This window comes from Canis lupus, chromosome 28 (genome assembly GCF_003254725.2).
Source record: "Canis lupus dingo isolate Sandy chromosome 28, ASM325472v2, whole genome shotgun sequence".
NCBI classification, from domain to species: Eukaryota; Metazoa; Chordata; class Mammalia; order Carnivora; family Canidae; genus Canis; species Canis lupus.
The window spans coordinates 26,182,375-26,195,819 of NC_064270.1; the positions used below are offsets into that span (position 1 = coordinate 26,182,375).

General features: G+C 35.7%; 1 protein-coding gene across 3 annotated transcripts in view; it reads left to right on the forward strand.

Annotated features, from left to right (window-relative positions):
- ATRNL1 (attractin like 1) overlaps positions 1–13,445 on the forward strand; it is a 779,330-nt gene that overhangs the window by 175,933 nt on the left and 589,952 nt on the right. For all 3 annotated transcript variants that reach the window (XM_049103125.1, XM_049103126.1, XM_025467337.3), the window contains exon 18: positions 2,922–3,140. In XM_049103125.1, coding sequence (XP_048959082.1) covers positions 2,922–3,140 — 219 coding nt within the window. The remainder of the gene's footprint in view (positions 1–2,921; positions 3,141–13,445) is intronic.

Sequence of the window (13,445 nt, forward strand, 5' to 3'; positions counted from 1 at the left end):
GTTTAGGCTCTGTTAAATAGTTTTTCCAGTGCTTGTTAAGAAGAACAGAATGCTCTGGCATGTTTCAGAATGGTTCATTTTTGTGTTCCTGTGCTGGAAGCACAAGAAGTATTTTCTTTGATGTGCATTGTGAGGACTTTGTAGAGTTCTGGAGGTAAAACTCACAAAAGTGTGGGAGTGCCCCTGGTGACTGGGTCCTTCTGGGAATTTCAGCTCTCAGAGTCGTCCACACTGAACTTCCAGCTGTTGAGCAGCCACAGTTTAGGGTTTCTTCCCTAGACACTGGCTCCTCCAGAGGCTTCAAATTTGGTATATTGATTCTCTGTATCCTCCCTCTTGCCAGTCTTAACAGGCAGTGATTTGCCCTGTGACCTCACTTCTCTGACAGAGCTCAGAAGAGTTGTTGACTTTTCATTTTGTGCTACTTTTTAACTTTTTGTTAGGATGGAATGGTAACTTCTGAATTCCTAAGGTGCTGCTGGATCAGAAACCAGAAGTCTCCAGTAATCATCTGATGACATAATTTCTTACAGACTGATTTTTCAAATTCTTACACATTTCAATAACCATATTGAATATTTTACAACTTAATTTTTAAAAAACCCAAAAATAAATAAAAGTGATTGCTTTACGTACTTATAGTTTATACAGTCTCTATACTATTCATAACAGAAAAAAATGGCATAGCCTACAAAAGCTTTCCTGTATTGTCTAAAAAACAGAATCTGTCAAGTTTTGAATCATTATTAAATACTAAATAATACATTAATACATTTTCTTTTAATCTTTAAGCAGTGCCTGTTGCTTTCTGCTCTTGAGCAAAAGGAAAACCAACATTACTTTATATAATAGTTTCATATGTAAAATAAAATCTGAGAAATAAAATATCATTCTGAAAATGACATTTTATAATTTTTTGTTAAAACCTAAAATCAAATAGATAAAGAGAACTAGAAGATTCATAGTTTGCCATTCAGCCAGTGCAATAAACCCAGCATTCTTTCATCTAAGATTTCCCAAGCAGTTTGGAAAGCATTAACAGGAATGTTGTACTTGAGAATAGTTTAGATTTACTTTGTATGTAATGGTTCTTCAAGACATTTTATTGGTTATATTTTCTTAAAAAGATAGTCCTAAAATAAAATTTACTTTCCTGGGAGATATCCATAGACTATAAATATAAAACTATATTTATTCTGGGTGAGACCTAATAAAATAAAGATATACTTCAAATCATCACATGATAATAAATAATTGCAATGTTAAGATAACATACCTAATTTGATATTTTCCATTGTTTTCTATTGATTTTGTAGCAACCCGTAGTTTTGAAGACAATTAGGATAATCCAGTCAACAGTACTGTGGGGTAGCTACAATCATATATGTGAGAACTGTTTCAAAGCCTGAAGGCTAAACAGAGTATGGTAATATATGAAACATTCAGTTATCTAGGATCTTTTAACACTGTACTGCTGAAGAAATATATATTCCAAAAGCAAATATGTTCATGTCAATGAATTATTTATCTACAGAAATAACATTAGTCAGTTGTATTCAATGATTCAGAGTGTTCTTCCTTTTTAAATTATTTTTTCTTTTTAAATTATTATTAAGGAAATATAGGAGAGCACTCATTTTCCACTTTCTTCAATCTTATCTCTTAAATTCTTAGCATACAAAAAAATTCTTCATAACAAATCATGTTATAATTGATTAATTCTTTAATCCAATACTCTATTATCTCTGCACAGTTCACTATAGTGAGTTCTTGATGTTCACTGAGAAGCTTGTGCCATTCCTGTTGGCAGCAATCTGAGAAACATTTCTGTTTTCAATATATTAAAACACCGAGTGGCAATTAAGTTATTGCCTCCATAACAATGAAATTCAGTCTGCCAGAATTACAGTTTTTTCTCCCTCTAGGTTTTTTCTAGCATGTGGCTAAAACATTATTCATGTCTTATACCTCTGTCACTATCGTCTATGGATAAACAATTTCCAAGACAAAGAGTGCCTTTTCTAGCAAAATATCAGTAAAAGTAATTAAAGGAAGTTTCAGCCTAATATAGGATACTCTAATTATGAATTTAAAATTTAAAACATCACATAGCAACTGTAGTAAATATAATGACAAACTGTAACATGTTCATTCTTGTAAAAGGCATCACAGTATTCATAAGCTTTGTTGAAGCTCATAGATTATAGATCAATTAAACAAAAAGGTTGAGCTATAGTGTGTGAGTCTTGGAGGGATATTCTGCAGCCCTGAGTGTCAGAGCTTTTGCTGGTTGCTTGGTTGACATAGTGATCTGGTGCCCATATTCCCATTCAGTTTGGTTCTTTGGGTGAAACTGAGTTTACTCAGCACATGATAGCCAATGCTGGTATCTTAGATCCTTGGGCAGAGTATTGTCAATGAAAGGCAGTACACATGGGGCTAAGCTGTCTCATGGGATGGGCAGGCAGCAATTACAGTGGATGTTCACAGGCAGATGCAGAGTTTTTTCATGAAGGCCCTCACTAGGCACAACAAGAGCAGCTACATGGCTCTAAATCATGGACAAGAGTCAGTGTGGTCTGTAGGTCCCTGGATCAACTTCCAAAAGGTGCTAAAAACAGGCAAAGTTCCCAGGACCCTTTAAATGCTTACTTCATTTTTCTCCATGTCATGGTTACTATATCCTTTTTCACCTTTAAGTGAAAATCTCTTTGCTCATGATGTACATTTTATTCACTTTAAGTAATTGCTAGCTCTTAGATATTATTACAAAAAATGTTTATATTAACTATAGACAACTTTTTATAGTCTTTTTTGGATAGTATTATTTTTCCATTAGCTTACAATTCTATTTGAATATAAAGTCATATAAAAAAAAATAAAGTCATATAACGTATTTTGTTAATGTTCCTGTCATGCAGCTCAAAATTGCTCTGGCTTGAGAACCTGTGGACATTGTTTGGAACAGCCTGGATGTGGCTGGTGCAATGATCCTAGTAATACAGGAAGAGGACACTGCATTGAAGGATCTTCACGAGGACCAATGAAGCTTGTTGGGATGCACAATAATGAGATGGTTCTTGATACCAGTCTTTGTCCTAAAGAAAAGAACTATGAGTGGTCCTTTATCCAGTGCCCAGGTAATAAAGATATAATGAAAATAATTTCACAGATGAAAAAAATTCTTCCCTATATCCATCTCTATTGTGTAGGTGTCATTCTATTTGGAATCATTAAATAGGCTAACCAAATGCATGGCATACAGTTATTATATTTGGCTTCATTTGAATTGCTAAGAATAATCTCATCCTATAGTCTTTTATAGTTTATATGATTATAATACCTTAGAATTCAAAGGCAATTCAGAAAATCCAGTTAGACTTCATGCTAACTGTGGGAATGTTTTAAATAATATTTATGATGGAATCAGCTGGCTTCATTTTGAATGCCATTCAGTTTTGAAGGTTAATAGTTTTCAGGTTTTTTTTTTTAATAGGAAATCTGTTCTTATATTGAATAAAAGCAACCTTCTGAAAAAATTAATTTATTCAGTATATTTTTATTGAGTGCCTACTATGTGCCAAGGAGTGTTTTAAGTGTTAGAGACACAACAGTTAACAAATTACACTAAAATCACTGCATTCATGAAGCCTAAATTCTAATTGAAATTAACAAAATTAATTATACACACATATATAGGTGAAGTTAAGTGCTATTGGATAAAGTGCTGTTAAATAAATAAGAGGGCACGGCTTGCAATTTGAAATGGGTGGTGAGAGAAGAGTTCATTGAGAAGTAGCAGTAAACACCTCATGTAGATGAGAGAGTGAATCATAGGGATACCCGGGGAGAGTATTCTAGAACAGGTAATAGCCTGACACAAGGACTTGGGTCAAATAATCCCAAGCCTGACACAAGGACTTGGGTGAAATAGTTTATTAGGGAGGTGAACCTAGAAAGCACAACTGAGGGAACAGAGAGGTTTCAAAGAATGGAGAAAAACCCATAATATGTCTGTTGTTAAGCTGGCTAGTGTACTTGGAAATTTGGACTCACACCCACTGGGGACCTACAAAGAACTTTCTAGAATGCTTCTCAAAGTTAACCCACCAAGGGACTAGGAGGGTGGGGTACTTATCTAAGGATTCTCATCCTCCATTGGTTGAGTGATGCCTTTGCGGGCGGGGTATTGTATTTCTGAACTGTGCCAGAATGTCTGATCAATAGTTTGTCCTGGCACTAGTGAAAATTTTGAGGCTGAAAAGTAGAGAGATACTGCAGAACTTACTTTCAGTGAGTCACTGACATTGCATTGTCCTGAAACCAAATGGACAGTGGGAATGGGGACAGAGTGCAATGATACCTGCTACATAAACTTTGAAATATGTGAAAAGCAAAAATGAAAAAGCTTTTGGTTCATGCAACATGATTGAATCTTAAATGTTTTTTGCTTAGTGAAAGAAACCAGACCCAAAGGCTACATGTTATATTATTTCATGTATCAAATGATCTGGAACTATGGGGATGGAAAATATCAGTATTTGCCAGGAGTAGCAAAGGTAGGGATTGATTTCAAGGGTACCTCAAGATGGAATTTTTTGTTATGGAATTGTTCTTTATCATACTGTGTTAGGTTATACATGACTCCATGCATAGGTCAAAAACCTGTATTGTGTACCACAAAGAACCAATTTTCCTGAATGCAGATTAAAAAGGAAAGTCGACTAGAATATCAGAGGATCCCAGGATGTAAACTGTGACAAGTAAATTTAATTGTATTACAAATAACATAACATAAAAAAAAAAAAGAAAAAGAAAGCAGATCTAAGTAACTTCGGAAGACAGTTTGGATACTGTAAAGCTAAAGAAAAAAACTATGTAAAATTGTATTCTGGTTAGTAAATTTGTCACATGGTATAAATTAACATTTCTAACAATAATTTATATGTTTACTAGGTTTGGGCAAATAAATTGTGTTTAATCTAAGTTAGGTTTTCCGTTGTCAGAGAAAGAGGTTAAAAATATGTATAAAGAGTGAAGACTACAAAGAGCGAAGACTACAAACAGTGAATCCTGTAGTGTTGGGTTAGGGTCTGAGATAATAGTATAAATTCCTGCTTATTTTAATGTATATACAAAGAAGTAAATATGGATATGTGTGTATACATAGGTTAGTATATATACATGTATTTCCTAATTCTATTTGTCAAGAGGGTCTAGAAGCCATGACATCCCAGTAGCCTACATCTTGGTTTCTAAATACTGTTTTCTATTGAGAAGAACCAGGGCTCCATAGAGAAATGGGTAATTCTAGCGCTGGGACAGGGAAAGTACATGATGAGCCCAGAGGACTGTTTGGTGTCAGAAAGTAAGAAACAGCTTAAAAAAAAGGGCGGGGGGGGGATCCCTGGGTAGCTCAGCGGTTTGGCTCCTGCCTTTGGTCCAGGGCGTGATCCTGGAGTCCCGGGATCGAGTCCCACGTCGGACTCCCTGCATGGAGCCTGCTTCTCCCTCTTCTTCTCCCTTTGCCTATGTCTCTGCCCGTCTCTCTCTCTCTCTCTCTCTATGTCTATCATGAATAAATAAATAAAGTCTTAAAAAAAAAAAAAAAGGACGGGGTCATGATCATGCCAAAGGGACACAGCGCCAACTTAAAAGAATTCTCAAAAAAACAACAACAACAACAACAAAAAAAGAATTCTCAATGGATGAAATATAAATAATATAATGATTGCATTGCATTTTTATTCAAAAAGCAAAATAATCTAATTCTATACTGATTTAAGTGATTTAATAAATAATAAATTGGTGAGGATGAACAAAAATTCTTTACAGAAATATTCTAAATAATAAATGTAGAAGGAATGAGAGAAATTAAAAAATCACTGTTAGAATCCCACAGTAATAATTGCTATAAGAATAATCCACTTAGGGCAGCCCTGGTGGCTCAGCAGTTTAGTGTGGCCTTTGGCCCGGGGTGTGATCTGGGAGACCGGATTGAGTCCCATGTCCCATGTCGGGCTCCCTGCATGGGGCCTGCTTTTCCCTCTGCCTGTGCCTCTGCCTCTCTCTCTCTCTCTCTCTCTCTCTCTGTGTCTTTCAGGATTAAATAAATAAAAAAAAAAATCTTAAAAAAAAAAGAATAATCCACTTAATATTGAAATTGGGGAGTGAAACCTTAAGGAGAAACAGGATATTTGTGTTGCTTTAAAGCTTCTGGTAATCATTCCCCCCGCCCGCCCCCCCCCACCAAAATATCTATTCATGTTTTATGCCCATTCCTTAACTGGATTATTTGTTTTTTTTTGGGTGTTGTTTGTTAAGTTCTTTATAGATTTTGGATGCTAACCCTTTATTGGATATGTCATGGGCAAATATCTTCTCCCATTCTGAAATTTGCCTTTTAGTTTTGTTGATTGTTTCTTTGGCTGTGTAGAAGCTTTTATCTTGAAGTCCCAGTAGTTCATTTTCTTTTGTTTCCCTTGCCTGTGGAGATGCGTCTAGTAAGAAGTTGCTGTGGTTAATGTCAGAGAGATTACTGTCTGTGTTCTCCTCTAGGATTTTGATGATTTCTTGTCTCACATTTAGGTCTTTCATACGTTTTGAATTTATTTTTGTGTGTGGCATGAGAAAATGGTCTAGTTTCATTCTTCTGCATGTTGGTGTCTTGTTCAGTTTTTCCAACATCATTTGTTGAAAAAACTTGTCTCTTTTCTGTTGGATATTCTTTCCTGCTTTGTTGATTAGTTGACCATATAGTTGTGGGTTCATTTCTGCGTTTTCTGTTCTGTTCCATTGATCTTAAGTGCATGTTTTTGTGCCAGTACTATACTGACTTGATCACTATAACTCTGTAATATAACTTGAAGTCTGGAACTGTAATGCCCCCAGCTTTGCTTTCCCTTTTCAAGAGTATTTGGCTATTTGTGATGCCATACAAATTTTAGGGTTGTTTGTTGTCGCCTTGTGAAAAATGCTTTTGGTATTTTGGTAGAGATTGCATTAAATGTGTAGATTGCTTTGGGAAGTATAGACATTTTAACAATATTTTTCTTCCAATCCATGAGCTGAGAATATATTTCCATTTCTGTGTATCCTCTTCAATTTTATTCGTGTTTTGAAGTTTTCAGAAAACACATCTTTTACCTCTTTGGTTAAATTTATTCCTAGATATTTTATGATTTTTGGTAGAATTGTAAATGGTTTCTTGATTTCTCTTTTTGCTGTTTCATTATTGGTGCATAGAAATCCAACAAATTACTATACATTGATTTTGTATCCTGTGATTTTAGTGAGTTTCTGTATCAGTTTTAGCAGTTTTTGTGGTGGCGTTTTTTGAGTTTTCTACATAGAGTAGCATGTTGTCTTTGAATAGTGCAAATTTGATTTCTTCCTTGCTGATCTGGATGTATTTTACTTCTTTGTTGTTTAATTACTGAGGCTAAGACTTCTAGTATTATGCTAAATAACAATGATGAGAGTGAAAGTCCCTGTCTTGTTCCTGCCTGTAGAGGAAAAGCTCTCAGTTGTTCCCCATTGAGGATTATAATAGCTGTGATTTTTTTGTTTATAGCCTTTACGGTGTTGACATAGTTCCCTCTATCCCACTATATTGAAGGTTTTTATCAAAAGTGGATGCTGTACTTTGTTAATTGCTTATTCTGCATGTATTGAGATTATATGGTTCTTATCCCTTTTTTTGTGAATGTGTTGTATCATGTTGATTGATTTGCTAATATTGAACCACCCTTGCAGCCCAGGAATAAATCCTACCTGATTATGGTAAATGATTCTTTTAATGTACTGTTGGATTCAATTCGCCAGTATATTGTTGAGAATTTTTGCGTCCTTGTTCATCAGGGATATTGGCCTGTATTTCTCCTTTTCAGTGGGGTCTTCATCTGGTATTGTAATCAAGGTAATGCTGGCCTAGTAGAATGAGTTTGGAAGTTTGGAACAATTTGAGAAGAATAGATATTAACTCTTCTTTAAGTATTCTGGTAGAATTCCTGTGGGAATCCATCTGGCTCTGAACTTTTGTTTGTTGGGAGATTTTTGATTACTGATTCAATTTCTTTGCTGGTTATCAGTTGTTCAAATTTTCTATTTCTTTCTGTATCAGTTTTGGGAGTTTATATGTTTCTAGAAATTTATCCATTTCTTCCAGATTGTCCAGTTTGTTGGCATATAATTTTTTATAATATTCTCTATTTTTTTAAGATTTTATTTATTTATTCATGAGAATACACAGAAGAGAGAGATAGATAGAGAGAGAGAGAGAGAGAGAGAGAGGCAGAGACATAGGCGGAGGGAGAAGAAGGCTCCATGCAGGAGCCTGACATGGGACTCGATCCCGGGTCTCCAGGATCACGCTCTGGGTTGAAGGCAGTGCTAAACCGCTAAGCCACCCAGGCTGCCCTAATATTCTCTATTTATAATTGTTTGTGTTTCTGTAGTATTGGTTGTGATTTCTTCTCTCTCATTTGTGACTTTATTTGTTTCCTTTCTCTTTTAGGGATGTATTTCCTTTCTATTTTAGGGATGTATTCTTGATTTTGACTGCTTTTGCTGTATCCTAAAGGTTTTGGACAGTTGTGTTTTCATTTTTATTTGTTTCTATGCATTTTTAAAATTTCTTCTTTAATTTCCTGGTTAATCCAGTCAATGTTTAGTAGAATTTCTTTAACTTCCATGTATTTGTGGCCTTTCCATATTTTTTCTTATGGTTGACTTCAAGTTTCATAATGTAGTGGTCAGTAAACATACATGGTTTGATCTCAGTCTTGTATTTGTTAAGGCCTGATTTATGACCTACTATGTGATACATTCTAGAGAATGTCCATGTGCACTCAAAAAGAATGTATATTCTGTTGCTTTAGGATGAAATGCTCTGAAAATATCTGTTAAGTACATCTGGTCCAGTGCATCCTTCAAAGCCTTTGTTTCCTTGTTGGTTTTCTGCTTAAGTGATCTGTCCATTTCTGTAAGTGGGGTATTAAAATCCACTACTATTATTGTATGGTTACCAAGGAGTTTATGTTTGTTATTAATTGATTTATATATTTGGGTGCTCCCAATTTGAGGGCATAAATATTTATAATTGTTAGATCAAGTTGTTGTATAGTTCACTTTATTATGATACGGTGACCTTTTTCTTTCTTTTTTTTTATGGTGACCTTTTTCATTTGTTACAGGCTTTGTTTTAAAATCTAATTTGATATCAGTATGGCTACTTTTACTTTATTTTGCATGATACCATTAGCATGATAATAGGTGGTTCTCCATCTCCTCACTTTCAATCTGCAAGTATATTTATATCTAAAATGAATCTATTATGGGCAGCATGTAGGTGGGTCTTGTTTTTTATCTATTCTGATACACTGTCTTTTGATTGGAGCATTTAGTCTATTTGCATTCAGAGTGATTATGGATAGATACAAAACTTTGTGCCCTTGTATTACTTGTTAAGTTGTTGTTTCTGGAGATTTTCTGTTCTTTTCTAGTCTTTGTTGATGTTGGTCTTTCCCACTCAAAGACTCTCCTTTAATATTTCTTATAGAGCTGGTTTAGTGGCCATGAATTCTGTTAATTTTTGTTTGCTGGGAAACTCTTTATCTGTCCCTCTATTCTGAATGACAGTCTTGCTGGATAAAGTATTCTTGGTTGAATATTTTTCCCATTCAACATCTTTTATATACCATGCTGTTACTGTCTGGCCTCCCAAGTGTCTGTGAAGAGATCTGCTGCTAACCTAATTTGTCTTCCTTTTAAGTTAGATATTTCTTTTCCCTTGCTGCTTTTAGGATTTTTTCCTCATCTGTATTTTGCAAATTTTACTAAGATATGTCTTGGTATTGGCCTGCTTTTGTTGAGTTTGATAGGCATTTTCTTTGCCTCCTGGATTTGGATGTCTGTTTCCTTCTCCAGATTAGGGAAGTTTTCATCTATAACTTTCTCAGCTCAAATAAACCTGCCCCCTTTTCCCTGTCTTCTTCTTCTTCTGGGACTCCAATGATACAAATATAATCTCTTCTCCTGTGTCCCAGGCATTCCTCAGCCTTCATCCTGTCTGTGTCAGCTATCTGCCCACCTGGCAGCACTGTGCACCTGTGTTTTATCTTAGGTATGCTGGCTGAGTTTCAAAACCTCAAACTTTAGGGACCCAGTGTGGCATAGATCTATGCAGTCCTCTGGGGGAAGGTCTTAATCATGTTGGAGCTGGTGCAGATTTGCCCCAGAAAGGTGGTTGCAGGAATGCACAACAGCTTGGAGGTTATGGTAAAGCTCACTAAAATTCGTCATTCAGGTTAGCTGCCTTTGTCCTCATGCAACAGAATGGGGCAGCACAATGGAGCCTACTGGCCTTTTGTCACCTGAATGGCAGAGCAACCTCTCCCAGAAGCACTCCAGTAATGGGGCAACAGCTCTCCCAGTGCATCCCAAGCGATCTTCTGGTCATGTTGTCTTCTCTTGGGCCTCTGCCCACCTTCTCCACAGGAGCAGAGCTGTGCCCACTGGGCTCCATTCCATCCATCACATGGACTTCTAAAACTTCAGTCTTTGAGCTTTGCTGGTTGTAAAAATTCACAATAATTAGCTCCTCTTGTTCTCTCAATCATTGGTTTTGGGGAAGCATTTTTCTCGTGCGATCCCTTTTGTGCTGTTCCTGTTATTTCCTCTCTCCATGATCAAGGCCTCCTCTCCTCTATAGCACCTGTGATTTTTTTCTTTCCTCAAATCATGTCTCTGTACTTCCTACCTTCCACAGTGTAGTCTCTTTTTTCCCTCTAGTTGTTGCAGTTTGTTTTCTCAGTCCTCAAATTGATGTCTTAGATCTTCAGAATGATTTGGTATTTATCTAGGTGTGTTTGAGGGATGAAGCAAGCATAAGGTCCTTCTACTGCTCCACTGTCTTAACTACCCCCTAGCAGTCACTTCCTAAACAGAACTCAGCAGATTAACCATACAGGAAAGTATGATAAACTGTACTATATTAAGATTTAAGAAAATTTTTTCATGAAAATTCATAAAAAAGTGAGCAAAGAAAGTTATAGAACTGAAGATACTGACAATACTAACAATCTAATAAAACCTTTTATCCGGAATTGATATTATATACCAGTAATAAAAATACAGCACAAGCAAAAACAGGGCAAGATAGTTTAACATCATAAAACAGAGTATTTAAAAGGCCAATAAACATCTGAAAAGGTGTTTAATCTTTTTGTGTGTGTGTGTTTAATCTTTTTGGTATTGAGGGAAATGCAAATGAAAACCACAAAATGATACCACTAATCACCCACCAGCATGTCTAAAATGAAAAAAAATATCATTTTAAGTGTTAGCAAGAATATAGAGCAAATGGAAGCCTCATATATTGCTTTTTGAGAGCCTAAATAGTATAAACACTTTGGAAATCATTTTGGAAATATCTGTTAAAGGTGAACAAATGCATACCCAATGAATCAAGAATTGTATGTCTAAGCCAGTGGCTGATAAAGTCTGCTGCCAAATTTAGCCTGTGGCTTGTTTCTACATGGCCTGTGAACAAGAGTGATTTCACATTTTTAAAATTGAAAGAGGAAGAGTAGGGAAGGTAGGAGTGTAGGAAAGAAGGAAACAAAAGAAGGGGAAGAATCTTTGACATTTTATATGTGCCCATACTGTCTAAAACACTTAATATTTGGTCCTATACAGAAAATGTGTCTGCTGATCCTGGGTTAGGCCAAATAACCCATTAGAAAGCATACTTATGTTCACTTGCAGGGCATGCACAGGAATGTTCATAGCAGCACTATTTTAATAGCTCCAACCTAAAACTCATCCAAGTGTTCATCTACAGTTGTATGATTAAAGAAGTTAATATTATGCACAACAGAACTTACAGCATGAGAATGATTAACCGACAGTTGAATGGGACAATTTGGTGGTTCTATACATAGTGTGGAGAGAAGGAAGCCAGACGCAAACAAAATACTCTTCTGTCTCAGTTTACCTAATGTTTAAAAATAGGCAAAACTTTTTTTTTTCAGAGATATCATTTATTTATTCATAAGAGACACAGATAGAAAGGCAGAGGCATAGGCAGAGTGAGAAGCAGGTTCCCGGTGGGGAACCCAGGACCCCGGGATCACAACCTGAGCCAAAGGCAGAGCTCAACCACTGAGCCACCCAGGTGCCCCCAGGTGAAACTGTTTTATGGTATTATAGATCAGGGAAGTGGTTATTTTGGGGAGCGGGATAGCAGCTAGTGATGAAAGGGGATACAAAGGAATTATTTTATTTTAAAAGTTTTCTTGGGTTATAGTTTCAAATATTAGTTCATTTCTGATGTTCTTTGTTTCTCTCTGAATCATGTTTTCACTTTCTTGGTTGTTTTTTGCCTTGTTTTTAATGCCTCATTAAATTGTGAAGGTTGTCTATTTTCTCATAGGCATCTTATAATTCAGTGTTCATTTCTGAGTTTGTTTTCATTACCTTTCTTAGTCCAGTCAACTCTTTTTTTTTTCATTTCTTACTCTTTTATGTCCCATTTCTATTCTTAATTGAATTGCTGAATTAAGTTAGTTTTTTAAACTCTTCAAATGGTGGTTTGACTATATTTATTTTGTTTGGAGAGCTTGTCACAGTTTCCTGCTTCTTGGTTATATATTTTAGGGGAATTTTTGTCAGTTAAGCTATGTATGTTAGATCTGAATTCCTGGTTTGTTTTCTGATTTTTTAATAGTGTGGAGCTTCATTAATTTTTTTCTCCATTTTTCTGGCATTGGTGTAGTTTGTATGATGTTTTATGGAGTTCTCTTTTGTTAGAACAGCAAAGTTTGGGTGACTAATGTAAGGATTGTATGTCCACTGAATTTGTGGCTTTCTTTTTTGTCTTGTGAGAATTTAACTTTCTACTTCTTTATCCGCCTGGTCCCAAAAGGACCTCTTTTACTTCCCACCTTTTTTCCTCCTAGAAGTTATAATCAAGACCAGTCTTCAAATTATCCCTGCTTTTAAGTCATTTTCTTTTTTTTTTTTGAAGGTTTTTTTAAAATGTAATTTCTACACCTAGTATGGGTCTCAATCCTACAACCCCAAGATCAAGAATGGCACATACTACCGACTAAGCCAGCCAACCACCCCTAAGACCTTTTCATATATAACATGCTCTGATTTACAGTGATATTGTCCTGGTATTTCCATACTTAGGATAGATTTACTCTTTTAAGGGGAGATTTTATATCAACTTAAACTTGTTGCTAGTTACTTTCTTCTCTCTTCTGTTTTATCTTGGTGAGCATTTGCTAACCACAAAATCTTGCAGTGGGATCAGAACATATGAGACTGCTTCCATGGATTTTTCTTCTTGTTGTTTTGATGAAGTTGTAGTTCTTGGATATTTTTTCCTCTTCTTGTACTTTCTTTTGGAGTATGTATTGGGAGACATAGTCCTAGGCAAA